This window comes from Synchiropus splendidus, chromosome 15 (genome assembly GCF_027744825.2).
Source record: "Synchiropus splendidus isolate RoL2022-P1 chromosome 15, RoL_Sspl_1.0, whole genome shotgun sequence".
Lineage (NCBI taxonomy): Eukaryota > Metazoa > Chordata > Actinopteri > Syngnathiformes > Callionymidae > Synchiropus > Synchiropus splendidus.
This window is the reverse complement of record NC_071348.1, coordinates 3,371,041-3,393,117: the sequence shown is the minus strand read 5'-3', so window position 1 is coordinate 3,393,117 and position 22,077 is coordinate 3,371,041. Positions and strand designations below refer to the sequence as shown.

General features: G+C 45.0%; 2 protein-coding genes across 5 annotated transcripts; both read left to right on the top strand.

The window, feature by feature from the left end:
• Positions 1–381: 381 nt before the first annotated feature.
• Positions 382–10,873, top strand: znf1035 (zinc finger protein 1035). 4 transcript variants are annotated; one of them, XM_053887309.1, is made up of 4 exons: positions 382–722; positions 2,498–2,574; positions 2,773–2,834; positions 2,910–10,873. In XM_053887309.1, exon 4 carries the CDS (start codon positions 2,993–2,995, stop codon positions 10,499–10,501), a length of 7,509 nt encoding a protein of 2,502 aa, XP_053743284.1. In that variant the 5' UTR covers positions 382–722; positions 2,498–2,574; positions 2,773–2,834; positions 2,910–2,992; the 3' UTR covers positions 10,502–10,873. The 4 variants fall into 4 exon arrangements, with proteins under 4 accessions (XP_053743284.1, XP_053743287.1, XP_053743285.1 ...); XM_053887310.1 differs by lacking the exon at positions 382–722 and adding an exon at positions 781–1,165; XM_053887311.1 differs by lacking the exon at positions 382–722 and adding an exon at positions 910–927.
• A 1,858-nt stretch (positions 10,874–12,731) lies between these two features.
• Positions 12,732–21,528, top strand: im:7147486 (uncharacterized). Its single transcript, XM_053887315.1, has 2 exons — positions 12,732–12,880; positions 18,113–21,528. Exon 2 carries the CDS (start codon positions 18,148–18,150, stop codon positions 20,962–20,964), a length of 2,817 nt encoding a protein of 938 aa, XP_053743290.1. The 5' UTR covers positions 12,732–12,880; positions 18,113–18,147; the 3' UTR covers positions 20,965–21,528.
• The last annotated feature ends 549 nt before the right edge of the window (positions 21,529–22,077 follow it).

Genomic DNA, 22,077 nt, shown 5'->3' with positions numbered 1-22,077 from the left:
TAAGCCATTTCCCTTGACACAGTTCAGTGCATAACATTCAGCAAGGGCAGAGAACTGCACTGAGCTGAGCGCAGGGAGCCACACCAGCACTTCCTGTAGCCAGCGTGCACCGACTGCGCCATTTTGTACTAGGACACAAAATGGTTGTATCCGTCTTAACCCTTTAGGAACCGACCAATTCAGACCAGAATAGCCCTAGGAATGTGACCCACGCAATGGGGAGGTGGAGGAGGGGCACTGCAGGCTCATTGGGGAGTCTCCTGGAACCGTCCGGTGGGAGGAACACGCACCAGAACCAGAGGACTGGAGAGGACTGCAGAGCTCCGTGTGGCGGGAACAGCAGCTAGGGGGCAGTGGGAGGGGTGGAACTTCAGTCAAGCACTGCTGGCGTCTAAAGAGCGCTGTGGGCGGGTTCTAGGTGTCGAACCGAAGCCTGGCATTGGTTGCCGTCAAACAGTTTCACATTGTCGCAAATTCTTAGCGCTTTTGTTGAGCAACACGCAACTGCCGAACATGGCTGCCGCTTGTTGTCTGTGGCTTCTGGTGTGACGCTGAGGATCTCCAAGTCAAGACGGAAGTCTTGGTGGGCGCGCACTTGCCTTGTTTTCTCTTCGCACCGACGCCTCTGACATTGGACACGTTGTGGAGGCACACTAGCAGCTTCGGAACCAGCTGCGGGGGCGGCCGTTCGCGCTGCGCGACTCGGAACCAGTTGGTCTGCGGTAAGAATCGAACACCCAGTTTGGTCGGGCTGCTCGCATTGTTAGCTTCCTAGGCTAACATGGCCTGCTAAACCACGGAGGAAGCTACTGAGCTAGGCGGTCCGGGACACCACTCCAGAACACACACACACACACACACACACACACAAACTGGCAGCTTTGCTTCTATTTTAGCTGGACATTTACGTCAGTTTCGTTTCTGCCGGTAACGTTACAGTCTGTTTAACACCCGTATTTATGACAGTGGCGTGTTCATTTCAATTTCTTTCCTAACAACTTGTTGTTATTGACAAACTTCACATTACGCTTGAACTAATATTCACCTCTGACATGTTTTACTTAACGTCATAACTTGAGGTTTACTTTTCTAAAATGAGGAACTGACTTCATTGACTTTATTGTAAACATAGTGTTACTTTTGGATAAATGTCATTGTCTACTCGGTAAGTACTCGGTTTACAAATAACAGTAGTATTACATTCTCTGTCACGTTTTAAAAAAACGATTAGAACAACCATATCTGATTTATAGATTTAAAGTGAAACTTCTCAAGAAGATATATATGTTTTATTAGATTTAGCATAGTTGTATCTAATATTTATCTGTCCATTAATAACAATGCCCACAGTGAAACTTGCGCATCAGTTGTTTTATTTGTGCTCCTCCAACCATTGCTCAATTATTTCATTGTTTTAGTCCAAACCGCTCACTGAACAGATGTTAATGCAGTTGAATATGAATGAATATTTATTTCAATCTCCCCTACTGCACGGTACATGTGTTATGTGGTATTTGTATTATTATATCACATGGCTTCTTTATTGTAAAGTAAATAATTCTTCTTCTTGCATTAGACAGTGATTGAAGTGATTTCCACTTTCCTTGTGTGCTGACTTACTAGAAAATGCTGAGAGTCACCACTCTCCGGTCTTGATCTTAATCTCCCTCTGTTATGACTAAAAAGCAAAATTATCAGGCTTTTATGTCGTAAGACCAACAAATTTGGTGCTTCATGAAGCGATACGTAACTGCTACTAGAAGTATTTAAATAGGTGATGTGTTTGCATTAGGTGCAGGTTGACTATAGAAAAACAATTTGCATTGACAAACATGCTTTGATACTTCTTCCTTCACATTATCATAGAAGATCGTCTTTTTCTCAGAGTAAATCATCCCGGTATGTGGGAGCCTATGCCTGCTACAGGTGGGACATTTCGTAGGGCTAAGGTGCACAAGCACACTCAGATGTCATTAGAACTCTATTTTCTAAACCTGAATGTGTACTATTATTATTCTTTGAAGCTTAGTGTTGTGGAATTTTGTGGCTTCCATAAAGAGAGAATTGTCTTTGTAGCAACATCCCCTGTTTTGGTTTTGTTCCTCCAAGTGTGGCACATTGTAACCTATTGAACTACAACGATTTGGTTTGGTTATCTTCCAGGTTGTCTTTTATGAATATTTATTGAAGAATCTTTGCAAAGAGAGTGAGAAGACATGTTCTCGGTATGAAGTTGAAACTCACTGAGGAATTCTCAGCAAGCATACACTATATTCGCTGGACAGGAGGGATTCACAATAACATTGGCGATAACAAGCCAGAATGTAGCAACATCCCTGAGCATCTGTGAGAAGCTCATTCTGCAAGTTCTGAAAACAAAGAGGAATGGTATTACAAAAACATTTAGGCAGCCTTCACCAGTAACCTTCCATTCGTCTGAACAGTTACAATAATTTTTCCATCACATTAGTGATCCTTTTTTTTTTTAATCCGCCAGCGCTGCAGTGTCTTCAAATGGACTTGAGCTTGCACGACAGACGCTGAACATTCCGCCTAACCCAGCGCAGCAACCAAGTACGTTTTGAAATCTCTGTGTCATCTTTTAACGTGCGACCATGATGTCACTTGATGGACACTGCTCGCAGGAGCCTGCGGTACCACACTTGGCAGCCTCCTAGAATTTCCACAGTCCAAATGTTTTGGTTTTGTTCCTCCAAGTGTGGCACATTGTAACCTATTGAACTACAACGATTTGGTTTGATTATCTTCCAGGTTGTCCCATCGCATCATGCATCCCACCTGATGGCCTCAACAGATTCTGTTTGGAAGAAAAGGTCAGATGCCTTCTCTTTCTGCTCAAGTCTGAATATTTAGCATTTGTCTTTAATTTTATTTTGTGCTTTGTTTAGGAACGAACTGCAAAGCTGTGCTGAGAAATGGATATTTCAAGGCTTGTAAGGGAATCCAACTGAAAGTGGACTATTTCCCTCAGATGGACCCAAGGACATTGGTAATGACCTCTGGACCAGAGGAGCTTCCTTTTCAGCAAAATGAGTTATTTGAAAGTGACTTTTCAAACTCTGTAGCTCAAGTGAACTTTGGATTAAATTCAGAATCCTGTTTAGCAGACTTGAGCTCTGGCTATGACGGTGAGAAAGGCTCTTGGGGACAGCCGTGGCAAGGTGGTGATGGCAAATTGGCAAGTCACCTGCCTATAAAAGCACAATGTGATAGCTTAGACATATTCTGCAATGAGCTATCCACACCAGGATATCCACTCTTTTCCACCATTTCAAATGAACTATTTAGCCAAGAAGGAGCACTGTCAACTTCGTCATCTTTGGAGTTCAACTCGGAGGTCTTCATGAATCCTGGTATGGCACAAGCCACCCAAGCAGCTGCGGTCAAACACTCTGACCAAAACACCTTTGGTGGATTCAGTTCTAATGAACAAGTTAATTCATTTGCTGCTAAGCCTGTTGGAGATTCAAACCCTTATGATCTTATGGCATCATGTAGCCGACAAACTGAAAGTTGTACTGGAGAGCACTGTGAAAATTTTGAAGTCGCCCTTGAGAGACCTGACGGTGAAGAGGAGATGGAAACTAACGTGGAGGAAAATGAGGGCCAGTCCATGATGGATTTAGACCTCAATGAATCCACAGAAAAGTGTCCGTTACTTTCAACAAAAGACGACGATCAGATCGCAGGGACAGATGTGGATGATGCGATTACAATGAACAGTAACGGTAGTCAGATCGTAACAAACAATGTGGATGGTCCGATCCCAACAAATGATGCAGACGATTTCCTCGCAACAAACACCGTGGACGATTCGATCACAACGAACACCGTGGATGGTTCGATCTCAACAAGGGATGTCAAGGATTTGATCACAACAAACACTGTGGATGGTTCGATCACAGCAAAGGATGTTGACGATTTGATCACAACAAATGATGCAGACGATTTCCTCGCAACAAACAATGTGGATGGTTCAAACACAACAAGTGAAGAGGACGCTCAGATCACAACAAGCAACGTGGACGAGCCAATGACAACAACAAATAAGGACGATGATCGGATCACAACAAATGATGTGGATGATCCGATAACAAATGAGGAGGGCGATCGGATCACAACAAATGATATGGATGATCCGATAACAAATGAGGAGGGCGATCGGCTCACAACAAATGATATGGATGCTCGGATCATGACAAATGACGTGGACGATAGGAGTGCTCCAGAGATGATGGAACAAGACCCCCATCCCAATCAGAACCCTGGAAATGATGTGAGCAAACCACCATCACCTCTTAACTTAGCTGCCATAGAAACGAACAACGCATCGCCTCTGACAGAAATGTTCGAGCCACTGTCAGGAATGACTTCATCTGACACGGAAGAAGCCGTCACAGAGCCAAATGAAGTTGATGGCACCGCTCCACCATCAGATGAGCAGTCCAAAGTAACAAGTCTCGGACATTCTCATGAAAGGTACAGATTCCATCCTATAGTGATCATCCAGCAAAACGAGCCAGTTAATCCAACAAGTTACGTATTCCAATGTGCAACATGCAAGCACTTAGCCAGGAGTGCAGATCTCCTAATAGAACACCACTACAATTGCCACCCAATAAGCAGTCGTAGCGCAGTCGCACATGAAGATGCTCAAGATGATATTTGTAGTGTAGCCAATGCTAGCCTGCCCCGCACTCCTTCTGGCGCGAAGAAAGCAAAATTCAAAGGGCCTTATCGTTGCGCGAAATGTGGGATTGAGTTTGCAAAATTTAATCCATATGTGTCACACATGCGTGGACACACTGGAAAGACTCCCTTTGTTTGTGAGGTATGTGGCCGTTATTTTGCTCAAGCTGGGGGGGTACGGAGACACCAGCTACAAACCCGTATATGTCGCCCCTTAAATCATGTACGTAGTGCTAAAAACTTAAGCAAGCTCGCTGATTTACGTCAACCATCTCAAAGAGAAGTGGCCGCAGAAACAAATGGTGAAAAAATGCCTGAATGCTATGTTAAACTTCGAAAGATAACCAAAGTCCATGAATGTAAATATTGTCAAAAAACCTTTTTATCGCTGGTGAAGGCCAAAAAGCATCAACAAACTGAACACAAAGGCGCAACATCCTCTCATATCATTACAAAGCGCATTTTGAAACAAGAAAAGGCATCTCCAGAGACAGAGTATACATTCAAATGCCCTCTTTGCCCTCGCTTTTTCAAGTACAGTTTCAATCTGGGTCGTCATCTCCGTAAATGTGTCGGGGAAAAAATCTCAAAAGTCCATGAAAAAGTTGGAAATAAATACCAGTGTCCTTTGTGTCCTGTCACATTCACGATGACTTCCAATCGATACAGGCACATAAAAAACTTTTGTCTCAGAAAGACCTTAAGTCGACTGTCAAAGGATGAGTTTAATTTTTCGAAACATACAGAGCAGGAGAAAGTTAATGTGCAAAGACCCAAGAGCGGCACAAACAAAGGGGAAAGTGAGTCCAAAAAGTATGTGGCGAGACGGAAGACTCTCCCATTAAAGGAGCTTAAAAATGCACCAAAATTCAAATGCCGTTTCTGCCCAGCTGTTTATCAGTATGGGTCTGGGAAGTCCAGACACATGAAAAAACACAGACTAGCTATGCTTACTGGGGACAAGGTTAGAGATGGAGAGCCAGGCACACTCGTGACGGTCGTGAATCAGTCTGAAAAGAGCGAATCAGGGGCACTGCCGAGGTGTCGTATTTGCCAAAAACGATTTAGCACATGGGATTCAGTTAGAACACACGAGCTCATTCACAAAGGTGTTCAACCGCATGAGTGTGAAAAATGTCAGAGACGGTTTAAAAATCGCTCTTACCTGATTGAGCATAAAAGTGTCCATGAGGGGAGGATACTGTGCACAGCATGCCTGAAGGTTCTTCCAACCATTGGAGAACTTATTCAACACTGTAAGTTGCATCATCAAAGTGGCAATGGCAATCTTCGATGCCCAGATTGCATGCATTACTATAAGGACTTGACTACTTTCCTGAGGCATCTAGAAACCCTGAAGATAGAAACTAAGGATAGTAAAACACCAGATCGAGAAGGCAGTGTTTTGAAACTACCTCCTGACAATACAGCGCGCCCCAACCGAAAAACCATTCCCCAAAACACGCATGTCAAACCTAAAAAGTGTGAAATCTGTCAAGCTGAGTTTACAAAGAAAAACATGCTTTTTGGACATCTGTTAGGCCACAAATTGAACACCCTGATCAAGTGCAAACGTTGCGGGCAGTGCTTTGGACGTAAAAGAATAAACTTCCATGTCATGACATGTCGGAATGACCCTCCTCCACCTCCCAAAGTTGAGCCCCCCGTTGTAGTCACTGTAAAAAATCATTCTTTTCGGTGTTCCACTTGTCCACGCACATTTGGCAAGAAATACCACCTTTATCGTCATCTTAATGGCCATGCGGCAAATTCATTGATTCTTTGCAATACTTGTGGACAATACTTTGGGAAGAGTAAACTGGACGCCCATATGAATACTTGCTCGCAAAAGCCTGAAGAACCTGTTGCCCCTGCAGCTATTGCAGCAGCTGTTGCACCTGCAGCTAAGGCTATTCCACCTCCCAAGTATACTTATCCTTGTACGATCTGCCCACGAATGTTAGGTAAAAAAGATCGGCTGCTGGCTCATCTCATAGCACATGAAAAGAACACTCTGACTTGTTGTCCCTTCGGATGTGGACAGTACTTTCCACACAGAAAACTCCCTGTACATCAGAACAGATGTGTTATGTCACTCAAGCCCAAGCCCCCTCAAGTAAAGCCCAAGCCCAAGCCCCCTCAAGTAGAAAGTAAACCACCCGTTGTTCCCAATGTCCAAGAAACCCCTTCACAGTCTGTCACAAAAAAGCCAGTGTTTAAGTGCCTCCATTGTAATCAGGATTTCAAGTTTAAATCGGAGCTACTCAGGCATTCAGTTAAACATAGTGGTCTTCAACCCTACCCTTGTTCTCGTTGTGGACAACGATTTCGTAGTCGTACTTTGGCCACACAGCATATGGAAATCTGTCATAAGGTTGAGCCAGATTATCCAGCGCATGATGATGGTACAAAGGAGTCATGCGACCCGTCCCCATCACAGGTGGAATCGGCAAAAGAAGCTGACTTGCGGTACAAATGCACATTTTGCAACAAATGCTTCCTGAAGGCAAGAAGCCTGAGAAATCATATTCTGACACACAATGAGGCCAAACCCTATCGTTGCAAGTCATGTCAAAGCTCCTTTTCAAGGTTTGACCATCTTAAGGTGCATCAGGCCAGTTGTAAAGTAAAAAAAATGCGATTGGAAATCTGTATACCCAAACTATCTCTTGATGATGTTGCCCAAGGTTGGAAGAGTTCCCTCGACAAAGGTCCCATGGAATCTCAAGAGACCCCCCAGTGCAAGTTTTGCTTTAAGTCGTTTCCTGCCTTGTCTACCCTTAACAGACACATCACCCTGTTTCATACTGTTAAACACTTTAAGTGCAAGCAATGTAGCGCTACTTTCAGTCATGAAAAATCTTTGAAGTGGCACATGAAGAACATGTGCAAGGGCGTCCTGAAAAAGCGATCTTCAAGAAATCATTCTTTGAGCACTGCAGATAAACCCCTTGACAAATTGAGAAATGTCACTCTGAAGAGGCCTCAGATAGACTTGAAGTCAATGGCAGACCACACTTGCACCTACTGCTCCCTTTCTTTTGCAAACGCATCCTCGTTAAAAAATCACATGCAGTTCCACAGTTCCGTGTGGCCGTTTTCATGTCAATATTGTGGTGAACGGTTTCCAAGGAAGGATTATGTGCAGCGTCATCACTTGAAGTGCGCAAAGTTCCTCGAGAAATCCAAAGAACCGTGTGGTAGCTCCCAAGACAAACCAGGCGAGGACCACGCAACGGAGGAGAAGTGCGACCAGGGCTTTTCGTGCGCCTACTGCACTTCACGCTTTTCATTGTTCTCTCAACTTCAAGAGCACTTCTTAAATGTGCACCAACTTGAAACAACTGATCAACCAGTGAGGACGGCTTCTTTGCAACATCATCTATCCAACATGTCAGGCTTAGACAAGAGCTCTGATCAAAAGCAGCTCAATGAAAAGCTTGGTAGTACATCCAATTTAACATGTGAGCTGGATACAATTCTCACTGTAGAGACGCCCAGGCCATTCCAGTGCACAACATGCGGCAAGACCTTGGGAAATATCAGTGCGTATCAGGCTCACTTACGGGTACATACAGCTCCCTATTTTCACTGTCCTGTATGTCGAAAGGGATTCTGGAATAAGATGGCTCTCCGCAAACATAAAAGGAAGTGCATGCCAAAAGATGTCCCGGCTGGGAATCGTGTGAATAATTCTGAAGCAAAAGTTGATCAGACTGCAGCTGACTCGCAGCTTTCCTTTGACATCTCCACCAAAACGACATCCCCCTCCGTTGTATTATCTACCAAAGGTAATCCGGAGAAGAGCCGAAAAAGCCAAAAGGAGGAGGTGCGTTACCAATGTTCTGAATGTCACAAGTCCTTCACAGATGGATTGTTGCTTATAACACACCTGGAAGACCACAGGAGAGAAGAGCTCGATATAAAGCGACACACCTGCTCCACGTGCGGCAAAATATGTGATAGCCAAGCAAACCTGGTTCAACACATGAGGGTCCACTATAATAGTAAGAAATACTCTTGCCCAGACTGCACAAAGGTTTTGAACACCCAGTCTGAACTTGACAACCATAGAGCCTTTCATGATCCAACAAGAGCATATGCTTGCAAGCTGTGCACGTATAGGTTCAACTCCGGGCCGACTTTATGCGCGCATTATGCTGAAGAGCATCCAAATGAAATGCTCAAGTGTCGTTTTTGCAACAGGAGCTATAGTGCCGAAACTTCGCTCATGAGACACTATAAAAAACATCATAAAAATGAGGTCAAGAATAATGTTCCTCCACTGGCCAACAGCCAACAGATGGTAGCTGATGACGGTGAAGACCAAACTGGTGAGGACAGCGACTCAGACACGGCTCCCTATTTTCCATGCCACGTATGCGGCAAGACATTCACAACATCGGAATCCCTAGAAGATCACCAACGGTGTCACCTCGGAGAGAAACCGCACGAGTGTGCCGAGTGTGGCAAATGCTTTTTCCTGGCGGGACAGTTAGAGCATCACCAGAGAATACACAAGTCGGAATTTCAGTGTCAACTGTGTGGGAAGGGCTTTGTCTCTCAGTTTGCCTTACGCAAACACAAGAACACTCATGGCAAGAGTCGGGCCCATCGCTGCACCAAGTGTCAGCTCACGTTTACTGGAGCCTCTCAGTTAGCAGTGCACATGGCTAGCCATCGTGAGGAAAACTTTCCTTGTGACATTTGTGATCGGGTTTTCAACTCTAAAAGCAGCAGATTTGAACACAGAAAAACTCACACATCTGAGACGATGCCAATGTCAAGTCCAAAGAAGTCTGAGAGCGCAGCGTTACCTCTGCAGTATCGCTGTGGTGACTGTAATGAGTGCTTTGGAGAATCAGAAGCACTCTTGGAGCACGGTTGCAAAGTGGCTGAAGAACGACGGTACAAATGTAGTGCTTGTCATAAGAATTTCTTACAGGCATCTCATTTGATCAAACACCTGTCGACTGAACATCCTGATGTTCAGCATTCAACTGACTCACTGACATTAGACCTGAAGAAAGAAATGGATCACTCGACTGACTTCATTTGCTCTGTGTGCAAGCTCAGCTTTACCAACGGCGACGAATTGAGCAAACACTTTTCCACTCACTCGAGTGGAATTTGTATCAAAAAGGAACAGCCCTCTACTCCAGAAGCTGAAATCCACTGTCTAGTCTGTAATTGCAGCTTTTTGGGAAGCAAAGCCTATGAGGTGCACGTGTGCTCTAAACAGAAAACCCAACCGTCAGTAAAGAACGCCCAGGTTGCATTGAGAACTGCAAGAGAGGATGAAGACGTGGATGTGATCAGTGGCGACCTGTACAACTGCACAGACTGCACCATGTCATTCCCCTCTCAAAGTGCCCTCCTGGAGCATCGTACTGTCCTTCATGAGAATGACAGACCCTACAGATGTCGGCTATGTCAGAAAACCTTTGCTTTCAGGCATTACCTTAAGAAACACATGAAAAGACATCTTGCTAAACAGGACTCGACAAAGCAAACACATGAGGTAGAAAAGGAGTTCCAGTGTGACCAGTGTGGCGCAGCCATGGCCTCAGAACATGAGCTTTCCTTGCATATGAGTCTCCATGTTCAACAGGGGGAAGGTCTTTACAGCTGCGATTTGTGTCTCGAGACCTTCAAACACTGGTCACTTTTTAAACAGCATCAGGAAAGCCATATGGGTCAAGTTGTGTACGAGTGCAATGAATGTGACAAAGCCTTTGCTTTTCCTGATTTATTGGAAGAGCATCAGCAAATGCATGCTTCACATCGGTGAACCGTGAAGTAGGTCAACCTTTGATGCCTTTTTTTGGTAGTTTCTTAGTTCACTGATGTTAAGTTCCAGTACTTTTTTTTATATATTTGACCTGAAACATGTTTGCTATTTTTGATTTTACCATGGTTTGATTCTACCTTTCTTGAAAAGCCCTAAAGTTTGGGTCAAATGTCTTTGTTTTGTGTTAATAAAAATGTCTTTGTTTCTATGGCACGACTCCTCTTACTGTGTTGGAAAAAGTTTTGCTTGTTTCCAATTTTGTAAAGTTCTTCTTCGATCGGGTATCTTACATTTGGGGAACATCTGTTGTAAATAATGTTTAAGAATGTTTTTTGTTGATTCTCATTGTCCATTGTTGGAGAGAATAAATTTGGAATTACATTCACTGCTCAGTGTCTCCCTTCTGTGTTATACAGCATAGTCTTGGTAAAGAAAATGTCGAGAGTCAAATGCGAGCCAGCTCGTGTAACTACCAATTTGAGTGGGTTGTACGTTCTTGTAATGTAAGTTACTGAGTTGCATACAAAGTCGATGTAGATAGACTGTTACTACAATATGGGAAGGGGTATTTGACCTGTTTAGGGTGACATGGTTGTGGCTTCCGCACCTTTAACCTTGTGATATTTGGTAAGGTAACCTCAATTTGGCCCTATATGCGTGGAAGAATGCGTGGAATGGACGAGTGAGTTACGACAGGTAGGAACCACCTAGTTTGAGAACCAAGGAGCAATGGACGAGCTGGTCCAAACCGCCTGATCTGATCCTGAGTTTGTGGGGAAAAGTACCTCCTTTCCTCCAAGTGTAGGAATGTGAAAGACAAGGAACCTCTGGGGATCAGAGATGGGTATGGAGGAGGAATTATTAACCACTGAGCCAGTCAACCAGCAGAAGAAGCCAGTCAGAAGAGTGGACCGGATTATCTGTTAACAGCAACCCACAAAAAGGACTCATCGGGATTCATCAAAGTCGCTCCAAACTGGGTGGTGTCGACACAACACCTTTGACTTTGAACCATGGCGACCAGGGCCTAAGGAGACCAGGACCAATGACCAGAGACTGTGACTTAAACCCAAAGGGTCAGGGCCAGATAGCCTTCGTCTCACTACACCACTTGAACTAAGGCTAAGTCAGGCGTAGTTGCGTCAGGGAAACTCGACTCCTCTGTCAGAGAATAAACTCCTTTGATTTTAACTTGTTGGTTTCTGGGTAGTTGTTCTCACGAGTAAACAGATGCGTGGTAGATACACTGGAGGTGTACATTATCCAAGGTCTCTTACAAACTTCTCTAATTGTGTTTTCCGTGTTATACTGTTTTTAATTCATCAATTTTAAACAGTTTCTTTTGTGTATTTAAACTCGACCTACATTGCTGCTCTGAATGAAATATAAACACCTTTAATTCCGCCTTAAAGATGGACTTCTGACGGCTCAGATTGTTCCTAATAGTCCTGAGACTCAAGCCTTCATGAGCTTCACGGATGAGTAACAAACCAGTAAGCAGCCATTGCACCAGTTTCTGTTAAGAGACATTGATGCTCTCGCGCAAAGTGTACATGTCAAAGCAAATGTCCTGTGAAGATACTGGCTGAAGCCATGAGGAGAGACTGTTCGGAGGGAACATTGATGCAGCACCTGAGGCATCCACCGGGAAGGCTTTGGCGCCGATGGGTGAAAGAATGACACTGCTCCTGTAGGTGTCCCGAGTGAACAAAGCATATATTTATTTGAATGAATGTTATTTCCAGTACCTCCTTGACTTCCCTTTCCTTTTGTAAACAGAGAACACGACACACCTACAGATGATGTCATGTGCTCGAACCAATTTTGTTGGTTCCAACCACAAACCGACTTTCCCGCTTCCGATCCAGTCAAACACACCAGCTGTTTCAAAGTTCAAACGTCTCACTGTTGACTAGGGTTTTGCCTGGAGAAAGTCCCTGTTGTGAAAGAAGAATGGGCCTCTTTCCTACAGCTGCTGCCCCCGTGACTCACCTTTGGTAGGTTGACAGAACGGATGAAACATTAAACACACAGTCACTGTTTTATGATCAAGCTTATCATTAGTGCCCTTAACTTAACCAATCAAACAGAATTCAAATTGCTCATTGATTCTTCTATGAACTGGAAGCGGTGGCGCCACTCGTTTGAATGTATTAGTGGTTGATGTGCGCATGTGTGGTGCGGTGGCGGGCTCCGTCATCGACGTCACGTGGCTCCGCCTCTCCTCCTCCTGGCACAACATCTCCACTGAGCCAAGAGGAACCAGGACTCCCCGGAGGGTCCAGCGCTCTGCGTGGCCAGATGTCGGTTCAGCCCTTTGTCTCAGTGCCCAGCCATTCCATACCTCCGCATGCAAGACCAAATTCGTCTCTGTAATCGGTGAGTCCTTCTCGTGTAATTGTGTTTCGTGCAAAAGCTAGCAGGTAGCATGCTAGCGCCGTTGAAAGTGCTCCTTTCTCCTCATGGCCTGCGACCACCTCCCCGGCCGGCCATGCACATGCCCCTCCGGGCTGCTGCTCCCAGTGTCCGGAGTGTCCCGGTTTTCTCCTTTACCGTAAGAACGGCGTGTTTTTCCCACTCAGGGCATGGACGGCACTGACATCACCGTTAGCGCGGTGGCTAACGTCCAAGAGAAGGTGTCCAGGATATTTGCATTTACACATGTTTTCTGTCGGAAAACCAGCTTCAAAATATTGGCAGCGGAACTGCACAAGACCCCCCTTTTGACTGGCGTTTGTCTTTAAGGGGTTCGTAAACAATGGCAATTCTCCTAAGCGTCAATACTGCCGTTTTACGATGAACACGTTATTAACCCAACTCACTTGTTTTGACAACACTACCCAGAATAATCCACAGAGGAGAGTGCTGCCTTGCCATTTAGTCATTCAGAATTGTCTTGAGTGTGTTGCTGCTGCCAGAACCCCAACCTGGCACACCTCCCCTTAAATGCACCTGCTCTGCTCTGCAGTCAGGAATAAGGGCCACAGTTTACAGTCCAGGCTACATTAAGCAAGTTGAGTTTTGAGGACTGAATGCTGTGTTTTCCCAACATGCCCTTCCATGGATAACACACACCATGGTAAAATCTGTACTTGCATCTCGGCAGCTTCAGCATCTGCTTTTCCAGCACCAGCAGTCTTTCTTTTATCCAAGTTGGTCTCGTGTCCATAGCAATGACCTATGCATTGATCATTATGGTTATCTTGAGACTCATTGCATGGCTGATGCGATGAGCTCAAAAATGAAGTGCCTGTATTTCACTGGGAACACCAGTCGGCTGGTCTGTTGTCAGTCATTGTAGAAATTTGCACAAATGGAACCCTCTATTTTGAATTAAACCCTGAATAACTATGTATTCTGGAGGAACATCAGATGATACAAATGTGCTGAGAATCTTTTCGCTTGACAGTGACAACTCTGCATGATGGGACTTGGTGGAGTGTGGTCAAGAGGTTGTCTAGTCACTACAGGTGGGAATCTTTTACTATCTGGTGATTCGATGCCAATTTCATTTTCTATTCAAAGTGTTTTTTGATCACGCAAGACAGAATGACAGACAGTCTTTCCACATTTATTCAGCTTAAAATTTTGTCCATGTTTACATGGAATTTGTTGCGACTATTACATGAAGGTAATGTCACATACTGCCTAAGTCACACATATTTAAAACAAAAGTTCAGTGAAACATGTTGCCTTTTAAATTCTGAGGAAAGTGCCTTGACTGGTGACCGTTGTTTCAGTCTCTTGTTAAGGCTGTGGCACCGTTGTCTCAGTGAAAATCTCATGGGCTCCTCTGACTGTGAAGCACGGCAGTGTGCGGCTGACTGCTTTGTGTGTTTGTAACCTCCAGGTGATGCCTTCCGATATGAGCCTGCACATTAGTTGTGTTGCCAAAGTGCTGGATCCTAGTTTTGAGATGGTTGCACATTGTGGTATGCATGTTGTGTCAAGCCCGGTGTTATGGGGCAATCGGTAAAACCCGAAATGGTGGCGAACTCTTCACCAAAGACGTAGTTGGTTGGATCTCCTTCTGCGGCATCTTTGTTTTGGTGCTTTCTCTGTGTGTATGCGTTCCAGAATGGGCTTCGGGTGATTACAAAATGGCACAGGTGGGTGGATAGTTGTTCATAGTTCATGTGGAATTGATCTCCTGTGCGTTAATGCCATTATCTAATTTGGAAACTTTCCAGAGTGAAATAGTTCTTGTATTATTCCTGCTACCCAGTGGCTGCAGTGTAGCAGTATTCAACCCCCTACATGGAGCCATAGACTGTCAGGTTCCAGCAATGCCTCCCACTGCTGTTGACATTTTAACAAACAAAGATGGCGGTGCAAGCCAGCTTTTGGTTTGTCGCCTATCGTTTTGTATTCTCCTCCTCAAGCACCGACAGCCTTTCCCAGGCTGTGAGGGTACTGCGTATTCTTGAAAATCCTTCTATTCGACCGTAGCAGATGAGCCTTCTGAGTCATCTCATGTGCTGTAAAGGAAGCCAGTCCTTCACTGACCCCCTGAGTCTCTTCGCTCATCAGTGGTTGCAGTCAGTGCTCTTGTTGAAGAGCGAAATAAGGCAGAAGGCACTCGATAGCTTTTGAAACCGCTATAACTACGGAGGGGAAACCTGCCAAACGGTGATGCCAATATGCAGAGCCCACTAAGATTGTTAAGATGCTTTGGTCAGGTGAGTGTAGTCATTAATGCGGAGTGGACTGTTGCTGGTCCTGTGTGGAGGAAGGATTGCCTCAGAGATCTGCTGCAGGGTGTACTGTGCTGGCATTGGATCATGTGGGTTGGGAGGGGGTTGGGGCTCTGTCAGGATCAGAGCAGCAAAGGCTGTTGGCCATCTTTCCTCCACCATAGCAACCAAGTTTTCTTTGTTGCTTGCGCAGTGAAATTCAGATCACTGTGTGCAAAAAGTCTTTCACCTGCACTGCAGATACTGAACCTCTGCAGTTGGGTGGTCCTGCTGTTTGAGTCACATTAGATCCTAGATCCACAGTCCAAAGGATGGCGTCCCATTATTATGGATTTCAACACACACACACTTTTTCAGAGGTTGAATTGAAAACTGTGACTCCAATGTTTTGCAGTGGGCTATACAAAGTGGAATTAAAATGTGGTATATGTTTAAAGATGACATTCATATTAAACAATGTCAACTGATGAATGATGATGACAAGCTCAGAATATCAAGATTCGACTGAAGTGCAGTCTTCACTTTGTAATCCTTGAGTGGTTTCGCCACACGCTGTCTGCACAGCAAGGCGAAGCCACCGCAATCACCATGACCACCATTGTCCACGTGCCTTTTATCTGGCTGGACTTTGTTGTAGTGCAGCTCTGTGAACGGCTCTTATCAGTCTGTAAGAGAGAGGGTCTCCCTGATGGGTCACCTTTGTGGTCATCTTTGGTATTGTTTCCCAGACTGATGCCCTTCTCCTCTCGTTTTCAAAGAGAGCCCTCTGGAAAGCAATTCTCTGCTGTTCTCAGAGTGCTTTTTGTAGCCCATCCTTGAGTGGTACCGAGCAATGCTTTTGTCTACTCATGTGAATTGACCATTGGTTTGTATTCTATTCCCAATTTTGTGTAAACAAACTGACACAGATGTTTAAATTCTAGGTTGTAATGCTGGGAACTGGAACTGTGACAATCTCACCCATATTTCTTACAGTACGAACTTCCAAAATGGCTCAGCACTGTGGACTTGATCTCTTTCAGGGGTACTTGGATGCTACAAGGCCTAAATTAGAGATGCTTCCGCACCATCACTCCTTAGTTGCCCTGAAGACAGGCCTTTAATGTCCTTCATGGTCAGTCATCCAGCCCATCTACCTAAGGCTGTGGGCTAGTTGAACACTGGCTGGATTTTGGCCAACCAAAAAGGCAACAAGCCAAGAGGGCATTTTCCCAGAGTATGCTTTTTTTTTTTTTTTTTTTTTTTAAATGTATAACCATAGAAATTATTTCATTGCCGTGCCCCAGGAGATGCTGAAGATGCTTGGTCTGGTGTTTCTCTTCTTGGACACAATGTGTGTGTGATAAGTTGTATGAATCTCTTGTATAAATGACTGATTTCGAAGTGTTGTTTGTGGACAGTTAGAGGTTAAGTGTCCGGATGCATATCCTTTTTGCTTCACTATTGTAACATGTTGGTCTGGGGCATCTTTTTGTTCCGAGCCTGCGCTGTCGGTGTAAATCCAGTCGGAAGGTGTGCTAGTCCGGACTGACATTCAACCAGGTGCCATTCCTTCCCCCATTCCCCATCATGCCCTTCACCACTGCCTCACCCTGACTGCGCTGGCTGTTTTTTTGAGCAAGAAACAGAGTGAGTTCCATGAAAAACGATTGATTTACATTTAGAAACAGATTTGAATTGAAGAGTGGAGCATACAAAATGTATGGCTTGGCAAAGGCTGAAGCTTGGCCTGGCTGCAGTTGGCCAGCTGAAGTGGTGTGAAAATCTGCAGCAGTGGGACGTGTTCCCATTTCTGCAGAAGGACGTGATGGATTTGCTGAGCCAGGCAGGCCCAGACTCCTGTTCCCTGATGTGCTCCAGGGCCTGCCTCAGATGTTCAGCTCAGATGAACACTGAGGAGAGCTGCAGTCTAGCGTCGGCTCATTTGTCTCTGAAAGGATGTAAATGTGCAGCGCTTGTTCATCTACACAACTCAGTGATGCTGTCAATGTTGCTTAGCGATGTTGTGTATCCATGGAATCTTTGTGCTTTGGAAGGGCGACTGATGAAACACAGTCATGGTCTTTTGGAATCTTGTAAATGGATATCCCCTCGATGGATAAAAACATTTTTTTAATGGTTGACTCTACTATGTGGATGGGTTGGATTCCAATTCTATGAGCCCCATGGACTGCAGATGTCCTTTCTCCCCCCATCGAGCGGAGTCAGATCGTCCTCCTCCGCGACACCTCGGGGGTTGGTATCGCAGATGGGGAAAGATCAATGGGCAAGGTCAAAACTGTCGATAGGGAGGACAGGGTTTTGGGTCCCTGGAAATTACCTCTGGTTAGATGAGTGTTTAATGTAATGTCAATTGCCATATCCAGGAAAAAAACTGAGGTGTTCTCCAAAACAATGTCTTTTCTTCTCCACATTCCGATTTGTTGCATATTCGCCATTGCTGAAGTTATTGTGCCCGTGCATTAAAAATGATGCAGGAGATTGAAAGAGTCTTGGATGGTCAACAGCCATGATGTTTTTTGGGGGGGATTGCTTTTTTTGCAACACTTACTGTGCCTGCTGTTTTAATGTACTGCAAAATGAGACACTTTGGGGGCAGTCTTGGCTGCTCAGTGGCAACATTGGAACAATGGAAGTCCTAGGGCAAAAGACAATTGCAGCAGCGACTAAAGAAAAGGCCATAGGACATGAATTTGTTTGTGGCAGGTCATACTACAATCAAACGGATGCAACATCAATGGCAATAAATCCACATTTTACAATTGAACTAGCTTTCTCCAGAATCACAGCCGAAATGACATGGTGTCACCCTCAGACTACAAACCGATCTATTGTCCCATTTGGGTTTTTTAGGTGTAAAACGTCACATTTAAGGTTGGATTCAGTGTTTCATGTTTCTTTTTCTGTGTTTTCCCAGGAGCGTCGTCTGCCTCATGTCTAAGTGAAGCTGAAATGATGCTTGGACTCCAAGAGAGCGCCTCTTCAAAACTTTACCATTGCGTGGCATGTACTGCCACATTCACAGCACTACCTGCCCTGCTTGTCCATCAGGCAACACATGCAGATTCCATCTCCAATGTTCTCCCTCAGACCAACATCGCCCCTTCAGCGCCGCAGTTTGCAAACACCATGTCCGCCGGTGTTCTCGCCGTTACACCAGCAACACCCTCTGACACTACGCCATCTTCCTTTTACATTTGTGACTGTGGAGAACAGTTCCTGGACTTCAATTTGATGCTTGAGCATAAACGGACTCATGTGTCTCAAACACAGTCGGTGCCCCCCGCGGATGATGCAAACGCCCTCTCGGGCAAAACGGTTGGGGATGGCGTCCCTTCCGCTTCATGGTCCCCGCCTGCTCATGAACCCCGTGAAGCAGATAGAAGCCTGGAGGGTGGTGTTGCCATAGCAACCACTTCTCCTGACTACTTTGCAGTCTCTCAAGAGGATGCTGAGGAACATCTTGACAACATATTCGATCCAACTGTGCAAAAAGAGAGTGCAGATGATTCTTCCTTGCAAGAGGAGTCTGATTTAAACCCTGAAAATGTCACCCACTCCGATAATAATGGGCCTTTAATGAAGGTGGGATCTGCTGCTGACATGAAACACTTCCCTGTCCTTTATTCTGCACTCAATCTGGATGATGAGGATGAGGTGGCGGACGTAATGGCACAACCAGAGGCTGGAACTGTAAAATCGGACACAAAAGCAGCGCCAAACTCTGATCTCTCTGTCGCTCCCATGAAAAAACTTCTGTCCCAATCCAGCCTCACGACCAAGGCGCCACCCATAGCTAAAATCTTGGAATCTAGTCGGGAGAAGATTGTTTCTCTGACTAAGTCCTTCTCTCCAGTAGTTGTTCTTGAAACCCGTCAAAAGCTGATCGATCCGTGTAATGAAGGAACATTTGGAAATATTCAGTGCGGCCGTTGCCGGCGGCTCTTCAGCAGCATGGACAAACTAACAGAGCATCACTTCCTGCACAAAAAGGAGCGAGTTAAATGTTGCAGGTGCTGTAAACAGCTCATAATCGGGAAATTGCCTTTCCCCAACAATCACATATGCCCTCTGCTGCCCAAGAAGCCCATTCAGCTGCCAAGGCCCTTAGAAAACCGGAAGCTTCCTGGCCAAAACCTGTTTTCATTACACAGCAACAACACAAAAAAGGTGTACTTTTGTCCAGTATGCAAGCATACTTATGCCCGGAGGTACAACCTAAAGAAACACAAGTGTCAGGGTCCTCTCCCTCATCAAGTGTTTGTACAGCCTCTCCCCTTCCTCGGGACTAAGAACATAGGCGTGGGAACTGAAGTCGGTCGTCTGACTTCAGTGAAGGTAGAGGGGGGTGCTCCTGAATCAAAACCGCCCACCTCAGATTTATCATGGGATAGTTCTTTGGCGCCTCTTGCACTGAAACCTTCCACAAAGGAGAATCACAGTGTTCTGGCCAGCGCTGTTGTGAAGCAAGAAGACGACAGTTGGGAGGCAGCAGCGAATGAAAGCAGTAGTGAAGGTCAGTGGACCATGCCTTTAGATGAAGACATGGAGTTGGACGGTTCCTCCAAGAGTACCAACCATCTGAATCACCCCGCGACCCCTGACCCGGCATCAACGGCCTTGCGCCTTTTTAACTGCGACGGCCCTAGACGTTACTCCTGCACCCGGTGCCAGAAAACGTACACTCGGATCAATACTTTGAAACGGCATCTGAGGCTGTGTGGGTTCAGACCGCATGGACAGATGACACTTTCCCTCAATAGCGGTCAACGCTTCAACCTGGTGAACACCACGAACAGGCCAATGCACTCTTGCTTCGTATGTGGTCGTCTCTTCAATAGAAAAGACAACATGATGACTCATAGGAAACGGTGTCAGTTAAAACACCGAGTGGAAAAGGTGGATGAAACGAAAGCACCGCAAAACATTCTACTTCAGTCAGCTGAGGGGCCAACTCAGGAAGATAATGGAAACAACTGGAGCATCATGTCATTGCCGTCTGTCCTTCCCAGGAGAGTGACGTGTGAGTGCGGTGTTGGGTTCACATCCCCGAAGCTTCTTTTGCAGCATCTCCAGAAACATGCTCAGGAATCCTACACTTGTCCGACATGTGGGGAGACTGTTAACTCTTGGGCAGACTACGAGGTTCACCTGCAGATCCATATGCAATCTCACCTCCAACAAATGACGGGGCGGATTAAGCCATCGCAGCCGCTGCTGCTGAGGTTTCAGCCTCAGCCAACCCCAACGATTCCCCGTCTACCGCCCCCTGCCGAAGCCCCGCAGCCGCGACAGAACCCAGCACCGACTCCTATTCCTCTGAAAAAGAAGCTGAGAATTCTTTGCTCACGATGCGGAAACACTTTTGCCTCCCGCTGCTCGTTGCGACGGCACCTCACGCTGAAGCGATGCAAAGACACACGAGTGACAATGTCGACAGCCAACCCACCTAAAGCTCTTCATTGCACACATTGCAACCTTGACTTCCCCAACACCATGAGTCTGATCTTCCACCAACGGAGTGGTGCTTGCAAACCCACCATCAAGCCGGTGCGCTGCCACGTTTGTCTGCGCTGGTTCGCCACTGTTGAAGGATTGCAGAAACACATGCTGACTCACAAACAGTCGACTCAACAGTCATTTCGCTGCGATATTTGTCAGGGCACATACTCGAGTCTCAAATCCCTGAAAAATCATCGCAGGAGAATCCATCGCATCCTGGTTGGGATGCCTCTTCCAAAACCTCAAGAACCATTGGCTTCTCAATGAACTGTTTTCTACACTGTTTTAGTTCTGTGTTAGTTCTGTGTTTAACTTTAACAGTGATGAATGAGATGTTGTGCACACATGTAAATACATTTTGTTAAGTCATTGGTTTTGCTATTGTAAATAATTTAATAGCCTTGGTTCAATTCATTTAGGTATTGAGTATGGCTGTGTCATTGCTGAAATATTTTTTTAATTAAAAAAGTATTACGATAGGAAATGGTGATCTTTTATCAGTTGTCAATAAACACATTGTACTACATTTGTGTATAACTGCTTTCCGTGGCTCAATGGTGGTAATCCAAAAACTCTGGTGCAAAATGTCTTCGTTTTTAAGTTGAAACAACTCAGTTGCTGGGTCTTTGTGGGTCTGTTGTGGGTCAGCTGTCGAAGCAATATTCCTGGATTTACAACAACCACATCTGTCACATTTTGTCTAATACTTTATAGAGATATGACGTCTAAGGCTTTTTACATTTCCTTAGCCATCATGGGAGTTTGAACTACAGTTCTGTGTTTGAACAAATAACCAGACCTCTTGACCGGTGGATATTTGCACCAATTCAAGGTTATGCATTTGTCTGCTTTTCATTTTAATACATGTGACAATAAATGCAAATACTGATTTCTGACCCTTTTGAAATCGTCCATGTATATTTTCAATGAAAATCTACACACACTAAACTTTTTGTACATGCTCCATTCATGACTGGAAGGCTTCATGTTTCATTCCATGTTAAACCAAAAGAATAGGAAGCTTTCAATATCTTTCAGCAACATTTTAGTCTTCATTTTCAATGTTTCACAATTCTACCTAAAATTTATCCGGGGACCTACTCAGTTTCAGACCTTTCTTTCTTTTTTTTTGCAGCATCTAAAGACTTTGCCTTAAGTTGTTCTATGTAACATACATGGAGAGGAATGTCTCAAAACCTTTAGTGACACATCTTTTGACTAAAAATCAGATATTTTTAAATGTGCAATGTGTAATCTTTTTCAGTATAGCTCCACCAGATTAACCTTATCTTGCAAAACTGTCCCATGAACACAGACCTCTGGAAACACATGGATCCTGCTGAGTAATATAATGGTGTTTGTTCGAGCTAGTTTTGCAGG